The sequence below is a fragment of the Embiotoca jacksoni genome, unplaced genomic scaffold (assembly GCF_022577435.1).
Source record: "Embiotoca jacksoni isolate LCO1_2020_lvr unplaced genomic scaffold, fEmbJac1.0.p SCAF_1, whole genome shotgun sequence".
Lineage (NCBI taxonomy): Eukaryota > Metazoa > Chordata > Actinopteri > Embiotocidae > Embiotoca > Embiotoca jacksoni.
Window position 1 is genome coordinate 1,618,170 of NW_027185229.1, and position 19,319 is coordinate 1,637,488.

The following is a 19,319-nucleotide window of genomic DNA, read 5'->3' on the forward strand; positions in this document are numbered from 1 at the left end:
TGTTTATTGGAAATGGCAGACGAGATCGTCCCCGTGGCGTTTGGTCCTGTCAGTGGGTGTGTGTTTGTGCTGGGGTGGACAAAATAACAGGGACACCTCGCAGTCTGATGCAGTCCAACACAATAACACGGCAACAAATAAAACCCTATTCACTGTATAATGTAGGATATAGTTCAACAACAATGATGGAAGCTACGACATGATATACATTACAACAAACGATATCTTACGGTATAATGACAAGTTGAAACTAGATATTCCATGACAGGAATTTAATTTAGCTTTACTTTGAAAAAACGTAATATTTTTTGTGTTAAAAAGAAATTTCAAAACCGATAATAAAGAATTAGTCAGATAAAAGGGTTGTGCTCATAATTATGCGGTGCATAATCAGAAGTTAATTTGCATTTATCTTTTCAGTGCTCTGTCATAAGGTTTAGTAAAACTGTTATTTGATACTGAAAATTATAAAGACAGACTCCTGATGTTTTGTCCACCTTCTGCATTTATAAACACCCGTGTGTGTTTCTATTTATGTATCTGGTTGTGTGTCAGCTCACATGCACATTAATAACCACCTGAGGCTGTGTGTTTGTTTGCTTACATGTTCAGCTCCTCAGACAGCGACTGCTCTGTCAGTGCAGGTATGAATGTTTGCTGATGAAGATTTTTAGAGGGATTATGTGTGCTTGTATGTGTTTAAGGAAAATGTTGTGATTATGTGTGTGCGTGTATCAAGAGATTGTGTCCAGATGGCTGCAGGGCAGAGTGACAACTGGATAAATCAGCCTCTTCTTTTTTTTTTAGGTGTGTGTGTGTGTGTGTGTGTGTGTGTGTGTGTGTGTGTGTGTGTGTGTGTGTGTGTGTGTGTGTGTTGCAGCAGATGTTGTATCTCTGCACCTGAGAGGGAACAAAAAAGTAATCAGCCCTAAAGTGTCACTCAAAACATAACTCCCAGAGGTTTCTTCCCTGAACGTACTGTAGCTGCATGTGACTTCAACGTCTGTTTGTTGTATGTTTGGTGGAACGTCTCAATGTAATTTCTTCTATTTAGTCAAATGGTGTTTTTTCTTATTTGAACACAGACTGTACATAAAAGTGTTTGTAGCTTCAGGTCTGTAAAATGGTTCCGATCCAGAAGTGTCTTCAGCTGCAATACCAGCGAGTGCCACTAGAGGTCGGCTCCAAAAAGCCTCCGGCTCCATAGACTCCCATTCAACTTCTCTCATCAAATCCAAAGTGAATAAAATGTGTCCATCAGTTATCTCGGTGTTGTTAGCTAAAGTCACTCCTTCTTATTAGTTTTCTGGAGGTCTATCTGAAAATAATCCCTCATTCATTAGAAAAGAAGATTCAAGAAGACCTGTTTTTGGGGGCGTGTCTGTTTGATTGACAGGCCTGTGGTGCAGTCAGGCTACAGCTATCGGTGGGCGGGACATAGCATTGTCATGGTTTCCAATCAGGTCGGTCAGATCCACCGCTGGCTCCTCCCCCAGCTCGTCCAAATATGGTCACTTCCTGCTCCAAACCGCTCTGAACTAGCAAAGATGGTGACGGACAGAATCTGAACTGGAGGATTCATAATGTTCACAAACCACCGATGACATCACTGATGGTTGATGACATCGCTGATGGTTGATGACATCACTGATGGCTGATGACATCACTGATGGTTGATGATTGGGTTTGTTGCCTTTTCCTTGATGTTGCTGCCAGGGTCGTAAAATATGGGGGCTCGTCCAGGATGTAATGTAGCTTTTTATGTCAACTTGGCCCAGATGTAGTTGTTTTTTTAGTTTTTATTAGACATTTTCCAGTTTCATACAAACAGCAGTTCTTGTACCTGCTCTCCTCCATCTGCTGCTCATTTCCCCCACCTGTCACTTTGTTTATCTGTTTGCGCTGCTGAGTAACCCTGATCTTAATGTCTGGGTGACTTCTGCTGCTTTCATGTTTACTAATCATCTCATAAGGATACTTGAGGTCCTGAAAGCATGTTCTTAACCAGGTAGCATCCGCTTTGAAGAACAGACACGGGAAGCAAAGCAGAGCTGTCTTTGACAAGATAGCAATTACTTTTTAACTCCACGTTAAATCCAGCTCATAATGAACATATCCCGGGGCTGATGGGTAATTTCTTCCAAATCTGTGCTGCAGAGTTTGTTGACGGTGACTTAAAAGACGGAAAAGAATATTTCATGCCAACTCCAAACAGTTTGTGGTGAATAATCAACCTGCAGCAGGAAAGCAGGCCATCAGACCAACCGGCTGTTCAATCTGTGCCATCCGCTCTCACTGCCAGAAGCTTCGAACATGTATATTACTGTTTTCCCACACGTGTGACAGCAAGACAAGTTCAATTAAAAATCCATTTTAAAACTATTTTGTCATTAAATTGTCCACCAGGGTTTTATGGTATCAATTTATTCAGAAATAGATTAATTTCTCAGTCAGCACAATTAAAATACATGTTTCTTCGTGTTAATTAATTTCCCATAAACAATACTGTGGACATTCATTTCTTTGTCCTGCACTGTGGGCAGCAAAGAGGCTTATTTTTTCCACTCTAAATATTTGATTTCATGCCAGCTGAGTTTAAATTTGTGTTCCTTTCTGTTCAGATGTGAATAAAACTGCTCAGCACATCCTTATTCTGGTGTTGCTCCTTTTCTAGCTGCGCTCACACTTTTTTTCTTTTTTTGCTGCATCCGCTCGATCGATATCTGACGCAGTAGCGTTTAACAGAAGTAAGATTGAGAGACGTGTTTAAGCCCAGCTTTTCCAAATCAATGCGTGAGATTGTCCGTGTGTTTCTGCCTCTGCAGGGAATGGTACATGAACGGAAACTACCTGGTGATCATCGTGTCTGTTGCAGTGATTTTGCCGCTGGCTCTCATGAAGCAGCTCGGTGAGTGTTGAGGAAGAACACGTCTTCTTTACAGCCGGATGTCATCTGAGCTTTATAATGCTGCTCATGCTTATAGAGCACACGGAAAATACAATCATGAAATATTATTTAACATTAGAGGCTGACTGATTCATCGGTTGGCTGATTTTTTTTTTTTTTTTTTTTACTGTTATTGGGCTATCGTAGATAAATCAGCATCGGCTTGTTTATTTTTCAATCCGAAATCTTTTTTTTCTTTTCAGGACATGATGTAGAACAAGGAGGAAATTGTTCTATTTGTGTTTTAATCCCAGATGTTATATTCTAATATTTATCTTTTATGAGAAGTTTAAACTGTAAACTCTTTCTCCATCACAAGTGTTTGATGATGACATCTCTGTCGATATATTGATATTATATTTTTCTTTCTTCATCCTTGTGTCTGAGGCAACATCAGTCCCATTAAACCAGTACGGGTCGGTCTCCAGTTTACATTAGCCGCCATAAAATATAAGGTTGCTCTTAACGATGTAAAAACTGAGCGCAGAGAGTTTTACGTCATGTGATTGCCTCCTCTAATCGGCCTTTTTGGAGACTGATTGATTGAAACACCCTTAAAAAGCTACAAGACTACGTTCTGAATTCAGACATGAAGCACTACATTACTAATGAATTATACTTGAATGAATTATTCCCTCTCTGAAATATTATATTGGCCCTGCTTTAACAAAAAGGTTTGGTGAGGTTAATAAAATATATTACTATTAAATCAAATGGCAAAGATATTCTGTAGGAATGAAGCCAAGAAAACTTCTAAAATATGGGGGCAGAACAGGAACTCAAGGTTTCACATCGTGATGAATCATCTACATTTGTCACTAATGAGGCTTCAACTTCGACCTTTTGCTTCAATAATAGTTTTTCTAACTCGTATGAAAGTCCAAGTCAAGTTTTTAAACTGAAGCCACATATTGTATTTATTTACTTCAGGGGTTTATTGCCAAGCTTTTAGACCCGTCCATGAATGTTTTATGTTCCTCCTCTGAACTATGCTGTTGCCTTATTAATATTTTTCCTGGCAGTGACGGATGTTTCGGAGCCAAGTCAGCTCTTGTCATTTCGCTGCCCTCCTTTGTTCGTCTCGACCATTTTAACTGTTTCTCCTCCTGAAACGTTCCCTCGTACGCGGCTAATACTTTTATTACCAACACCGCTAGATGACACTTTTAAAAATAGAAACTCGCTCTTATGGCACACACAGAACGAAACAAATGGAAGAATGAGGAAAGCAGTTTAAAATGAGAAAATGAGGCGTGTTGGCCGACCTCTCGTAAGAATGTGTCTCCCGCCGACAGCAGCGCAGCCGCTCGGCGCAGTAATGAGCTGCGGTGTCGTCCTGCACGACGTTTGATGAAGGTGCAGTTTGGCAGGAAGATGCTGCTTCACCTCATTAATAATCAGCTTGCGATGGGAGATCCATATAAACTGTCTTAAATCATGTTTACATGACTGAGATGGAGCGTGGCGACGTGCTGATGACGCCTCTGTGTTTCAGGGTACCTGGGATACACCAGCGGCTTCTCACTGAGCTGCATGGTTTTCTTCCTCATCTCCGTAAGTCCTCTGATCTCGGTGTTCATACGTGTGACCAGACATGACGCCTGTTTCTCGCCTGTTCATTTGCAGCGGGGCCTTCCCACCTCCTCTTTAGTATTCCCTCACGTGTCCTCTCGTTGTCGTAGACTGATGTTTGTGTGCTGCAGTTGCAGGCTGTCTGTTTTCCTCTGACCTAGTTCTTCCTATGTGCTGTAATCCCCTCCACGCTCTCCCGTCTCTGTCTCTCTCTGTCAGTGGTGAAGCATTTCCTGCCTGTCTGTAAATGAACCGTGGCCCTCAGCCTTTGTTTCTCAGCTCCTCTCCTCTCTACACTCTACAGGTAATCTACAAGAAGTTCAACATCCCGTGTCCCTTCGTGGACTTTGCGTTCAACAGCACCGCGAGCGTGCTGAACGTCAGCATCGCCGATCCCGGCGGGGCGGCCGATCCGGCCTGTATTCCCAAAATGGCCAACCTCAACTCCCAAGTATGTTCACGCATGTCGCTCACGCTGAATCCTGCACATTCACCTGCACTGCCATGGCCACGGAGAGCCACGCACTTATAGGACATAGCCGTCTCCAGCATGTCGCCAGATCACCTCCCGATCCCGGCGTGGAAGTGTTGGTCTGCAGCACCTTTATCAAGCCGTTAATGGTCGACAACACGGTGTGATTAATGCGAGGCTCCAGGCAGGCGCTGACCCCTGAGCTGTCTGCAGGAGTCTAAAAATCACTTTGGCATTTAGTTTAATAGAGTGAGATCTCCAAGTTGGCCCTCTGTGGAGTAAGACATGGAATGGGAAAGGCTTGACATTTTTCTAAATTACACACCCTAAATACAGCAGAAGATGCTCATTTAATCACAGCTAGATTCATTGTGACATTACATCATTTTATGGAGATCATTTTTCTTTTACAGATTTCTATAAAATCTCATCTGGGTTTTAGCAGCATCCCTTAAAGATGTGAGACTTTGCTTCCCCAGGCCGGTCCCTGCTGCTTAGCAGCTCACAAGGAAGGCATTTTTAAATAGGCTAAAGCTGGTGTGCAGCCAGGCCCGAGTTAATCACAGGGAAACAATTAGCTCTCTGTGATGTGTCTGAGGGAGTAACGGGCAGTAGAGCGCGAGGTTGGTGGTAAGACGTCTGGGATGGCGCTGCTGTATCTATGGTGACCTGTTGGGGTTCATTTTCAGACGGCCTACACCATCCCCATCCTGGCGTTTGCCTTTGTGTGCCACCCTGAGGTCCTTCCCATCTACACAGAGCTGCGCAAGTATGTTTTCTTGAGATGCAAAAAAAACCCTCCTGCTAAGTCTGTTTTTGGGTAAGAAATCAGCTGCATGACAAAGAGCCAAGCTACTGTGTGTGTTTGGTGCTCGGCTGATCACAACCTAGTCACATGCACTGCTTTCACTTTAGTGTGAGATGTGTCGGCGCTGCTCGCAGTAGCATGTTGTTAGTTTGGATTATCATCCGGTTTTGAACCACTGTTGCTCGCTTTTCTGTAGATTAATTTAAAAATGTAACTTAATCTTTACATTTTCCTGCAAGAGAAGAAGCTCCGCAGTTGAAGGTGGTGTTTTATAGTGACTGGGCCATATATGCTTTTTATATACAGTAATTTGACAATTAATTGCCAAATATTGTATGTTTGTGTGTGTGTGACATCACATGGCTAAATTTTCTGATTTCAGTCCCACAAAGAAAAAGATGCAGCATGTGGCCAACATCTCCATCGCAGTCATGTACATCATGTACTTCCTGGCTGCTCTGTTTGGATACCTAACTTTCTATGGTGAGGCCTGGTCCTCCTTTTCATCTACAGGAACTGTCTGTCCGTCTGTCTGTCTGCCTGTCCGTCTGTCTGTCCGTCTGTCTGTCCGTCTGTCTGTCCGTCTCTGTCCGTTCGTCTAATTTTGGCCACACAACCTCATTTTGCTTAATTTCCTTATTCATGCCAGTTGATTGCTGTTTTCATATCAGCATATTTTATGAAGTCTGAACCACTGTGATATACACTGAAGTCTGTCGGCTGAAAAGCATCATGGGACATCTATGCCCTCTAGTGGTCAGACTGTAAATCTATTTTTTTTTTTTTCTTTTTTCCCCCAGTGAAAGTGTTTGCAGTATTGTGCAACTACAGATAGTGAACTCATTTTAATATCAGTATTTATGTACACTTTGTGTTCTGGAGGTCCTGTTGTCGTTAGTTTTGGGGTTTTCGTGTCGTTCTGACTCTGTTCTCTCCGCGTCCAGGTGAAGTGGAAGCGGAGCTGCTCCACACCTACAGTCGTATCGACCCGTACGACACTTTGATCCTGTGCGTGCGTGTCGCCGTGCTCACCGCCGTCACACTCACCGTACCCATCGTGCTCTTTCCTGTGAGTCTCCGCTTCCACTTCCTGTTTACACACGGACTCGCTCACTCGTCCCTTTATGAGTGAATGAAACAATAAATCTTTATTTTTGTAATGATCAGGTTCGGCGGGCGATTCAGCAGATGATGTTCCCCAACAAGACCTTCTACTGGCCTCGCCACATCGCCATCGCCATCGTTCTGCTCACGTTCATCAACATGCTGGTCATCTTCGCCCCCAACATCCTGGGGATCTTCGGGGTCATCGGTAGGTTCGGCGGGAGGTCGACACTTTAAAGAGACACTTTTAGTTCGTTGAGTCGTTGTCCGTCCTGCAAATTTACTGGCATATTTTCATTGGTTCCTTTTTGGACACACCAGGCAGTGAAAGACACCTCAAAATATTCCGTGTATGTTACCTGCTCAGCACCAAACAACAGACAGTCATCCCAGGACAGAATCTCACTCATGAGTTTGTAGAAACCAAAAACAGTGAATATTGGACTTAGTAGCTGAGTCTACGATCTGGTCGAATATTATCTAAGCTATGAAGACAAACTCTACGTGAATAAAACTACAACATATCAGCTGAACATCCAACCAAACATGAACTTCCACGACCTCTGACCTTTCTGTAAACAAACACGTCACAACTCGTGAACTCGAGGCTTCTAGAAAATGTCGAGTTCAGAAGTCGTGAACACCACAAGAGGGCGCCGTTCACGCGGGGTCTTCTCTACGCGTGAATACGACAACATCTGAACGCAGCATTCGAGAGCAGAAATGAACTATTTGTAAATGGATATTATTACATTTTTTTGGAGTTATGAACACTGATCAGTATTTCTAGTCCTTCCGCCTCATTCACATTTCAAACATTACATTCAAAAGCTTCGTATCGTCATTTTTCGTTTTTATTTGTGGACCAAATAGACCTTTTTTTCTCCACTTTTTTTTGTGCTAATTTCCACATCGTCACTTCAGTGCTGTCAGAGCGGCTGCAGGACGTAATGAGAGCTGAAGGGTTCACGGAGAACCCGTTTCCTGAATAATGTGGTGCTTGTGGTGTGTTCTCCAGGTGCTACGTCCGCCCCGTGTCTCATCTTCATCTTCCCGGCTGTCTTCTACATTCGTATCGTACCCAAAGAAGAGGAGCCGCTGCGCTCGGCCCCCAAAATCCTGGTGAGCATCGTCAGAGTAACAGAAAATTAAATTCTGTTCGGTTCGTGTTTGCGTGTTTTGAGTCTAATGTGTCTCCATAGTTACTGTTTATCTCCTTTGTGTGAGATTGGCTTAAAAATGATGAAAAATAAATGTACAAATGATGCATTTACCAAAATAGAAAACATATTTCGGTGCAAAACTGGACTGACATTTAAGGAACAGAGTTATTTTTGAATTTTCTGGTGTTACGAGTTAAATGCTGCAATTTACCGATGTTCCTTAAACGCCTCACCTACAGGCTCTTGGTATTGTCCTCCGTCTCTGTCTTGAACTCATCATCGCTGCTTCTCTTTCAGGCCGCGTGTTTCGCCGGGATCGGCTTCCTGTTTATGATAATGAGCCTCAGCTTCATCATCATCGACTGGACGTCGGGCACCAGTCAAGCCAGCAGCGGTCACTAGGCACCGCCCCTCTGTCGTTTTCAGGTTTTATATTGTTGATCTAGATCCGTGTTGTACTGTTCCCGTTTTTACTTTGAATCATGTTTGGTGTTGAAGATGCCCGTCACACGTTTTCCCACTAGAGGATTTTGGCCTCAGAGTCCGAGTCGCTCGGATGAGGTCACGTTATTCAGGCCAGGAAGCTCTCCCGGAAAGCTGATAGAGAAGTCACGGAGAGGCCGGGTGCACAAAGATCTGTGGAGACATTTACAGGCTGTGCCTCGTGAGAAGCAAAAAAAAATAATCAAACCAGAAAAGCACCGACGTAGAGAGCTGCTGTCGTTATCCACCTGCATCTGTCGTACCTGTCGTACCTGTGTTGCCCCGCCTCCTCCACCTGCCCGTGTTTTATTCTAAGATGATCTGCGACCTGCTTCTCAGATTGTAACACACGACTCCCTTTTTACTGTCGAATGACATTTATTGATAGACAATTCTTTTATGATTTTTATGTCTATTATTATTATTATTATTAAGTTATTTGAATAACTACATCTTTTCCGTCGCGTGCAACTGCAGAGGAAAGTGAAATAAAAGCTGCTGCACAGATGGGAGGTTCAGTTTAAAGGAGTAGTTCAACATTTGGCTTCCTTTGTGAAAGCAGCATGAAGATGTGAACGTTCCTTGAAGCTGCTCGGCCTTCGGCTCCGTCTCCACTAACGTCGCGCTGCTGCTGCGCTTTATTTTATTTTGTGTTTCGGAGGTGTTCACCTTCTCACCTCCGACCGAGAGCAGAGAGCACATTTATCAGAACATTCCTACATCCTGTGATCTAGATGTTTATTTTTTATTATTAATCTCTACTTGATGAACAACCTCAGATGATGCAGTACAGCGCGATGAGTTGATGCTGACTGAGCCAGTCGATATGAGAGAGGCAGGTTTGGTCGGGAGCACATTAAAGTGTCCAGAGGGGAAAAGGAAGCGTAGAAAATGTGCTTTTTTTCAGTATTACTGTGCAGACGGCGGTTATTAATGGTACCGAGGACGTCGTCCGTCTGGTGGACGGCACAGATTGAAGAAGGAAGATTTGATGTGTTATTTCTGAACATTTCCTGGAAGTTATCAGAGATAACCAAAACAGGGTCACCTCCTGAAAGCTTAGTTTCAGTCCGGCGTCTGTAAATATTTGATCCCAAACAGAAACAGACAAGACAGGCGATGATCTATGACCAACCTGGGCGGTTAGCAAAAGCACTTTTCCTTTTGATAAGCACAACTGCTCGTAGCCGTTAATAAGGTGAAACAAAACATATTGAATAAATGTGATTGAAGGGCACGGCCCCTTTGTATATCTAAATCTTTGATCAGTTACTCGATGATATGTAGGTGATGAATTCGTAGCGTATCGATGGTTGTCAAACATTACTTGAAATGATGACATTGCAGTTCTCTGTCAGCCCCTGTGATCATTAGCTCCCTCCTTTAGTCTGCTTTGTTTCTTTAGGACTAAATATTTGGATGTACTGTTGGAGGTTTTTAAGTGTCTGTGTTTTAAAACAAAAAAAAGAAGACGAAAACATGGCTCCGGTGTATCTCAACCGTAGTGACCTATATGCATTTGTGTTGTTTAAGCTGCACCTGAAGTATAACTACCACCCATAGATTAACTGTTGTTTTAAAGTCCATGTTTTTAATGGTTGAATCTGATTCAGTGATGAAATGCAAAATGATTGTTTTTTTTCTTACATCATGTCTTTTTATAGTCAGTGGTAAACGGTGTCGTCGTCCTCGCTGCTTCTCTGCAGGCGGTAACCGACTAACGGGGAGTTGTCAGTGAGCTGGTGTACTCGCCTACTTTTCATTATTTTTAATGATAAACTCTCTTACACCAGACTACTATAAGTGCTGTATGGGTAGCTGAATATTGTCCTGTTTATTTGTTACACAACAAACCTCTTTGAATCCCTTTTTATTTGACTCTAAGTGGATATTTTTGGTTGTCTTAATGTACCTGTATGCAGAGGAATCATCTGAATCAGCCACCGGGGCGTCACGTCGTGTTTGGTGTTGTTCAACCAATGCAGCGGTTCATTCATCCCCGACCTGCTCTTCCTACTTTGACCCTGATTTTTGGCTAAATGGTGCACCGATCAACACCTCACAAAGGCAAAGAAAAAAATAATACAAAAAAGCAACAACATGGGGGGACACAGTGTTAGTGGCTGACGCGGGATGATCTCGGAGGACCTCTCCAGAGAGATCAGTGGTATTTTAGTCTTCCTCTCCGTGTGATTAATGGAACATGTATGATTGAATCGTAACATATTAAATATTGACATCGGCCAGCATTTATAAATAATGTATATAAATGTATACCCTTTATATTCTATATTCATATCTAGTTTGTATAATGTAAATAGCAATTAAAGTTTTAGTCCGATTAAAAATATAAATGTAATCATTTTCAAAGTGCTTTTAAACCTTTTTGTCCTTCGATTCATGTCTATTTTCTTGTATCTCTATATATTTTAATATGTTGCTGGCAGTTATTGTACTGTAAACAATGTTGCAATAAAGATAATGGGGTAACAAAACTTTGATCTTTCATCATCTGTTAAATATGAATGCGCAGAATAACAAAAGCTTTAAATGGAGTATATGATGCAGTATATAACTGGACATTTGGAGCAAAGAATCCGTTTTAATTTGTAGTTTTATTTATTTAAATTATTATTTTCATAAATGCATTTATTTTCTTAATATATTTTGTACAATTTCTGGTTATTACATTGTCCCGGTGGCAAACACTGCATAAAGTTTAAATTTGAATTTAAAACCGAGTAAAAGAAGTTGTTAATTCCCTTTCAGTCCACCAGGTGTCAGTATGGAGCTGTGACGAGCACCGGCCGCGGCGCTATTTCATGTCATGCAACGTAAGATCGCGTTCAGCGTTTCAAAGTATGATCATATCAGGATCTCTGATATTCACATTTCAGTGACCACTTATATAATAATTAGTAGGCGTAGTTTTTGTGTGTCTTTGCAGTTTTATGTCTTTATGTCTGTTGTTTTTGTCTCTGCTTGTTTTGCATGTCTGTCACTATTTTGTGGTAGTTGCAGTCGTTTTTGTCTGTTTATGGTCATTTTGTGTCTCTAAGTAGTTGTTTGTGTGTATTTGTGGTGATTTTTGGTGACTTTGTGGTCGTTTTGTGTGTCTTTGTAGTGATTGTGTGTCTCTTCATAGAGAACTTTGAATTTGTGGTCTTTGTGTCTTTTTTATGGTGATTCTGTGACCCTTTGCAGTTGTTTTGTGTGTCTGTAGTAATTGTGTGTGTGTAATTGTGTGTCTGTAGTAATTGTGTGTGTGTCTGTAGTAATTGTGTGTGTGTAATTGTGTGTGTGTGTGTAGTAATTGTGTGTGTGTGTGTCTGTAGTAATTGTGTGTGTGTCTGTAGTAATTGTGTGTGTGTAATTGTGTGTGTGTGTGTCTGTGTAGTAATTGTGTGTGTGTGTGTGTGTGTAGTAATTGTGTGTGTGTGTGTGGTGGTTTTGTGTTTCTCTCTTGTTGGTTTTTATTGACTCTCCAACACAACCTTCCTCTTCTGTCGGTGCTGTTTTGGTTCCGTTTAATCCTCCAGGATTCAGGAATGCAGATTTCCCCGACAGCTCTTGAAGGAAACAGCCGCCCCCCCCCCGCCTACATTTCCCATGAAGCACTGGGAGTGGGCGTCCCCCCCCCCCCCCCTCCCCCGGTGGAGGCTGGCCGTGCTGCCGCTGGGCTGTGACGGCGCTGTGTGTGTGTTTGTCGGGCTGAGGGAGGGGAACTTCACGGCGGCTCCGGGTGTGGCTTCAAACGCGATAAATCTCAACGCGGGGGAAAGAATGCGCAACGGCAGCACGGACTCACGCAGAATACCGCGCTAAAAACGGTCCGCAGCGGAGATAAACACCGTGTGAGCAGCGGGGAGAGTGTCCGGTTCCCTGGCGGCGGGGATCTCGTGTCCTCGGTTTTCAACAGCTGGAATACTTTTGTTTTTGGTCGCCGAACTTCGTGGCCCGTTTTCGGCTCTAATGTTCCGCTGTCACATTTCGCTTCAAGTCAACCGGTAAAAAAAAAAAAAAAAAAAAAAATTAAAAAAAAGTTGCTTCAGTTCATTTATTCCATTTTTTTCACGTGGCTGAACAACTTTTTCCTCTCAAATAAAAAACAACCGACCGATGCGGACCGACTGACCGAACAACCGACGACTGGTTCGCACGGAAATAGTTTTTTCATGATTTTCGTGGCTCCTCGCGGATGAACGGACTCCGTCACGTTTGCCGACAAAAAGCGAAGTCGCCTCACTTCCACTGCGACCTTGTTCCTCTCGAACAGAACCAACGAGCTGTCGGACTCGGCCGCCGGTCCCGTCTTGTTTTTCTCCAGGTGCTATCGGCCCACTAAGCAGCAGACCTGAAGCGCGCACTGGGAACCATGGGCTGCACTGTGAGTCAGGAAGATAAAGCCGCGGCCGAGAGGTCTAAAATGATCGATAAGAACCTGCGGGAGGATGGAGAGAAGGCGGCCCGGGAGGTGAAGCTGCTGCTGCTGGGTGAGTCCGCTGGCACAACGCACCGCCTTGCAAAAGTGCCGCACATGAATTATGCAACTGCGTGAAAGACATTAACGTGAGCCAGAAGCCTGTCAGACAAAAACTAACGAAAGAAAGTCCTTCAGTCAGTTTAATTTTTAATTTGAGCTTCTGTCCCTTTTTGAAATGTGGACATTTGATGTTTCTTTGATCAACGTGGCAGCGTGCAGTAAAAATCCTGCAAACTTCATCTGCCATTGCTACTTCAAGCTCCACAATACATATATATATATCTATATATATATATCTATATATATATATTTATATATATATAGATATGTATATATTGTAATCAAACTCAATAGGTGTTGCAGCATTTAAGTTATTTTACTGGTGATTTAAAGAACACATCATTGCATGAATTAAATCTGAGTAAGAAAACTGGACTTTTGTGATTAAAACAGCAGAATCGACTTTTTGTGCAGTTTGAAAAAGAAAATGCCACAAATCCCAAAACATATTGTGCGTGTTGCAGCTTCTGACTGATGTGTGTGTGTGTGACGAGCTTACACACACACACACAGAGACACACACACACACACACACACACACACTTCAGGAAGCTTTGGGAAAGTTTGGAGTAGAAACGGCTCGTTGTGGAAACTCGTCAACATCAGTCACTGGGGACCGTACACACACACACACACACACACACACACACACACACACACACACACACAGACACACACACACAGACACACACACACAGACACACACACACAGATACACACAGATACACACACACAGACACACACACACAGATACACACAGATACACACACACACACAGACACACACACACACAGACACACACAGACACACAGACACACACAGACACACACACACACAGACACACACAGACACACAGACACACACACACAGACACACAGACACACACAGACACACAGACACACACAGACACACACAGACACACACACACACACACACACACACACACACCAAGTGACTGAGAGGTGACTGTTTTTCCTTCCTGCTTCTTTTAGCTTTCCGTCTCAGGAGTTCAGGCAGCTGTCGTCCACAGACTCCTTTAAAATATCGTGTTCCCTCGTTGCTTCTTTACCATCCACGCATTGTTTCAAACTTTACTTTGCAGGCCGCTCGGAGGTGCACAAAGAAAAGGAAGTCTCCTGAACGAGTAACTTCCTGCATCAGTGCGTGTTTTACTCTCCGGTTTCTGCCTCCAGTTTGTGTTGTTGTTTGAACAGGCGGTGATTTGATTGCTGAACATCTGCTCAGATTAATAACTGATATTGATGTTGTGAGAATCTGAGGCTTTTTTTTTTTAGATGTTGTTTGCTGCATTAAAATTACTCAAAAATGATGGTGTGGAAAATTACTTTTCAGGAAGGTGATCTGAGAGACTAAAAACAAATATCACTACTTGTAGAAGTCAGGATCTCTCATGTATTTTAGGTTTGATCACAGACTCACTAAATTAACTCGATGTTTGATTTTGGGCCAGAAAATTCTTCTTGGATTTGTTCGCCCTCGGCGTGTTTTTATTTTCCTCTCCCGGTCTGTGAAGACGAGACGGCTACTTGCTAAGTTGTGCTCTTGGTTAGGAGGCTAATTACATCCTCCGCTCTGTGCAGCGGGTTTCATATCAGTAATTACCGTGTGAGGGTTGACAGGAATTACAGGAGAGGCTCTGAATCTGAACCGAGGACTCGCCGGGTCCGTGCGTAAAGACCACGTCACGAAAAGAAGAGTTTTCTCTGCACATGAAACATGTCGCAGCACGTCTGAAGAGTGACATTCACACGTTTCTGAGAGTCAAACTAAGTATTTTTCAGTTTAATGGAGTTTCTTTTATCCTCTGACTGAAGGCTGCAGCCTGCTGAAATAATAATCCACCTATTGAATGAAAGGATGTGAGGTTGAGGTGTGACATCCGTCTGAGGTGTTGCATCACACCTCCATGTGTGGCTTGTCAGGTATCTGCCTCTATAGTATCTGCTGGAACCTCCGAGATGGAGACGGAGTCCTCCGCGGCTCCCGGGAACGCTTCCCGTCTAATGAACCGAGCCGAGGCGTTCGGGTTCCAGGAGGAGCCTTCGGAAGTAACAGGACGCGAAAAAACTCCAATCATCGCATCTTCTACCTGCTGCAAACAAATAACGTGCGATTAGGCGTTTCCGTGGCAACTGCTTTGTCTAATTAAGCCCCAACCCGACAAGAAGGTTGTAACAGATTGTTTTGTCTTGTCAGTCGTCCCTAGAGAAAGTCATTAGTTAATGCAGCAGCAGAGGACTTCATGCTGGTGCGGCTTAAACCTTCATTAACACGAAGCACTCGCAGCTCATTCTGCTCTTTGATTGACATTTAATCTCCTCAACCGAAACGTTGCTGCTCACGTCAGTTAATTTTCTCTACTCTTCGGCAGACGCACCTATTTCTTTTTCTTCTTCTTTTTTTTTTTAAAGCTCAGCACAAATTAAAACAAATAAAAAATAAATAGTTGCTCTTGGCAGCGGTTTAAAGTGTGCGACCGGCAGGAAGGAAACACGTCTGCATGAATCACTAAACGCTCATAATTGTACGTTTCCACGATGGGCAGCGCTGTTATGTAAAGACGTTGGCCTGCTGGATGTATGCATGCAGCCTGCAGCATGCAGCCTGCAGCATGCAGCCTGCAGCCAATTCATCTCCTTCTAACACAAACACTGACTAAAAATATCTCCAACATGTGTGCATGTTAAAGCACCCTCCCCCCCCTCAACAGCTGTTGGCCTGACAGGACGGAGGTGATAAATGTTGGATATAAAGAGAGTTTTTATCAGTTTGTCCGATACAGCAGCGCTCCTGTTGGATCCCAGCGAGGAGAGGAGGCGTGTTGGTTTTACGATACGCTGAGCTGCACGTTTCAGATTCCTTCACACGCAGATCCAACATGGAACAATGTCCGCCGCTTTCATTCATGATCGAATGAAAGCTGAAATAAAGGCAGATTACATCACTGATGTATTTCGTGTTTTCGGGCTCACAATAAATGTGGAGAGGAGTTTAAACAGAAGCTTGGAGAACTAACAACCTCGTTTTTTTGGGCGTTATTATGACTCGGCGTTGAGGTTTTTTAGCTGCGGAAGAAAAGATGAAAATACACATGATTTGAAAGCAGTCGTTTCTCTTCCTCTTCTCCATCCGGCCTCGGCAGCGTGACGATGGTTGCTCAGTAACCTGCAGTTAAAGCTTCAGTCGGGGGAAGTGGACTTCCAGCCAATATGGAGCAGTTATGATGTGGGCTTCAGCAAAAAGTCATGTTAAATATACATGAATATTGGATATTGTTATGTTTTCATGAAGTGAAAAACACGGAAAACCATTTGAAAGTCATGAAGTAAGTTTACACAGATCGCCGGCTAGCTGAGTAGTTTACTGAAATAATACTTCTTATAAACATCTTGTTACTAATGATTCATGTGTAAATATCAGCTGCTTTAATGCTCCAATTATAGACAGTAAATAAAAGTGTTCGTAGCTTCAGGTCTGTAAAATGGTTCCGATCCAGAAGTGTCTTCAGCTGCAATACCAGCGAGTGCCACTAGAGGTCGGCTCCAAAAAGCCTCCGGCTCCATAGACTACCATTCAACTTCTCTCATCAAATCCAAAGTGAATAAAATGTGTCCATCAGTTATCTCGGTGTTGTTAGCTAAAGTCACTCCTTCTTATTAGTTTTCTGGAGGTCCATCTGAAAATAATCCCTCATTCATTAGAAAAGAAGATTCAAGAAGACCTGTTTTTGGGGGCGTGTCTGTTTGATTGACAGGCCTGTGGTGCAGTCAGGTTACAGCTATCGGTGGGCGGGACGTAGTATCGTCAGGTTTCCGATCAGATCGGTCAGATCCACCGCTGGCTCCTCCCCCAGCTCGTCCAAATATGGTCACTTCCTGCTCCAAACCGCTCCGAACTAGCAAAGATGGTGACGGACAGAATCTGAACTGGAGGATTCATAACGTTCACAAACCAACGATGACATCACTGACGGTTGATGACATCACTGATGGTTGATGACTGGTTCAAACCAAAGACATGTTGTGCAAAAAAGAATAACAATGTAATTTCTGTACTGTTTATATAAAATATGTATTTAATAAGTCCCCTCTCCGTGTCCCACCTTCGGAGATTGCAGCAGTTTGTCCCGGTGGGTTCCTGCAGGAACAAACACTTCGTGTCTCTTAAATGCTTTGATTAAGTAACTTTAGAGCTCTGCGGTGAAGACTCGGTATCGATCAAGCTGTGAAGTGACCGTTTGGAAAAGCCATCAATCCGAGCCGAGCTGAGCCCGTTACTATCACTGATCAGGGGGTTGATCCGTCGGTCCTTCTGTCAGATCCAGAACCACAGAGGAGTTCAATGTTCTAAAATCATCTAAAACAGAAAGATGACTTCCTTGAATATCAGAGCATTTTATTGTATGTTGTTCTGAATGAGTTTTTCGCACGTCACCGTGGACCGTGATGTGCGATGACATGGTGCCAGGCCGGGCTGCTGGTCCGCCCTGCGGTCAGCGCTGCAGACACTCTTATTAACGTCTGAGGTGGAGCTGTTGGGTCGGTGTCGGGTGGAGCTCCAGCCGGCCGAGACCCGCGACCCGGGAATCAACAGCTCTATCTGCGCAGACTTCCTCTGACAGCAGAGGACACGTTCACAGCCCCCCCCCCCCCCAAAACAAAATCTCATCCGAGCATCAGTCACTCAGCAGCGTCATGGCAACAGAGACGTTTTGGCAGGAAAGCGTCCATTCTATGTGATTTATATTTAAAAGCAGCTGCTCTGTGTTTTTGGGTGACCTGACCTTGTTTACTCAACAGTCTGCGCCGCAGCGCTGCCCAATTAGCTGTGTGACGCAACGTGTGTGTGTGTGTGTGTGTGTGTGTGTGTGTGTGTGTGTGTGTGTGAGAAAAAGGCTGAATATCCTGCAATTACAGGGAGAGCTCTGAAGATAAAGGCTGCTCCTGCAGACAGCGTGTCTCAGTGCATGTCCTCGGGGACGCTGCTACTCTGTCCTCTCTGCTCTGGAAATACTGAGCTCAGAAAGTCCTCCTGCCCGGCGTCCATCCACTCATAGCTTTACTTTATTCATACGCCATCCCGCCGTTTCATTAAAACACTGGACACCGAAGCCCGGTTTTGTGCGTTTGACCTTGGATGAGTGGAGCAGGAGGAAGTGGAGACTGCTGCTGGTGCTCCTGCAGACGGTCCAGCTCAGACGCAGACATGGAAGCCTTGAGCAACACTTCCTGACAGAAGCAGAAAAAGACTCAAGCCGTGAAACACAATATACAAATCAGGTATATGGATGTAGTTTTTTTAAAGGTTCAGTTCAACCAAATTCCATTAAATTACCGTCCAATTTTGAGCATTTTCTCTTTGAGATGTTCTCCACTGAGACATTTCCTTTCTGGGGCTCAAAGTGTTGAGCCAGACTTTTATGTCATTCTGGTTATTTTTGTGTTTTTTTGTTACTTGCATGGATGTGATGGTGCAGAGTTTGTGTGGAGGGAGTCGGGGGAAGTATGGAGGTGGAAACGTTAAAGTCTGGTGGTGGAGTTGGACTTTATTGATGCAGATATGAACTCTGAAATGTGCTGAAGAGCTCTGGTTGGTTTTCAGCAGGTTAATAATTCAAACCAGTCAGTCATTGAAAGAATATTTCACCCAGCAGACAATCAGTTGCAGAAAAACCCCCTGAAGCTTTCTCTTGTAGAATATTTAGCTTCAGATGAAACCTGCTGTGGCCTTTCGTTGTCTAATTAAAGTGTCCGAGTGCTTTTTTTTCTTTCTATATTTTATCCCTCGGGCCAGAAAACACTTCCAGTCTGATTGATATGCTTCTCAAACATTCTGTTCCCTCCTGTGATGTTGCTTATTTTTCCAGAGACCTGAAAAAACACACTTTCACTCCTGAAGTTCAAAGGTCCCCTATTTCAATTACTTATGTTTTCTAGTGCCTTTAGGGGGTGGGTGAGGGGGTGGGGGTGGGGGGGTCTTTCTTTGTCCCACCATGTCATTAAGCACACGTACAGTAAAACCATTATCCCCTCGCTCCCCTCCCACAGTCCATTTCCTTTTTCCCTTCCATTATAGGAAATGAGCTCACTTCAGTTCTCCTCCATCCTCGTCGGGTTATCCTGTCATTTTTCTACACTGGAAGCCCCCCCCCCCCCCCCCCCCCCCCCACACCGGCGCGCACACACACTCAGCTTTGAGCTTCGTTA

General features: G+C 43.7%; 2 protein-coding genes across 4 annotated transcripts in view; both read left to right on the plus strand.

Annotated features, from left to right (window-relative positions):
* Window positions 1-11,044, plus strand: part of LOC138201080 (sodium-coupled neutral amino acid transporter 3-like) — a 36,705-nt gene extending 25,661 nt beyond the window's left edge. For all 3 annotated transcript variants that reach the window (XM_069154211.1, XM_069154231.1, XM_069154220.1), the window contains 9 exons: window positions 2,826-2,908; window positions 4,443-4,501; window positions 4,824-4,970; window positions 5,681-5,760; window positions 6,182-6,282; window positions 6,744-6,868; window positions 6,967-7,111; window positions 7,922-8,025; window positions 8,364-11,044. In XM_069154211.1, coding sequence (XP_069010312.1) covers window positions 2,826-2,908; window positions 4,443-4,501; window positions 4,824-4,970; window positions 5,681-5,760; window positions 6,182-6,282; window positions 6,744-6,868; window positions 6,967-7,111; window positions 7,922-8,025; window positions 8,364-8,468 — 949 coding nt within the window. In that variant the 3' untranslated portion in view covers window positions 8,469-11,044. The remainder of the gene's footprint in view (window positions 1-2,825; window positions 2,909-4,442; window positions 4,502-4,823; window positions 4,971-5,680; window positions 5,761-6,181; window positions 6,283-6,743; window positions 6,869-6,966; window positions 7,112-7,921; window positions 8,026-8,363) is intronic.
* A 1,192-nt stretch (window positions 11,045-12,236) lies between these two features.
* LOC138201028 (guanine nucleotide-binding protein G(i) subunit alpha-2-like) overlaps window positions 12,237-19,319 on the plus strand; it is a 45,773-nt gene continuing 38,690 nt past the window's right edge. The window contains exon 1 of the mRNA XM_069154120.1: window positions 12,237-13,042. Coding sequence (XP_069010221.1) covers window positions 12,925-13,042 — 118 coding nt within the window. The 5' untranslated portion in view covers window positions 12,237-12,924. The remainder of the gene's footprint in view (window positions 13,043-19,319) is intronic.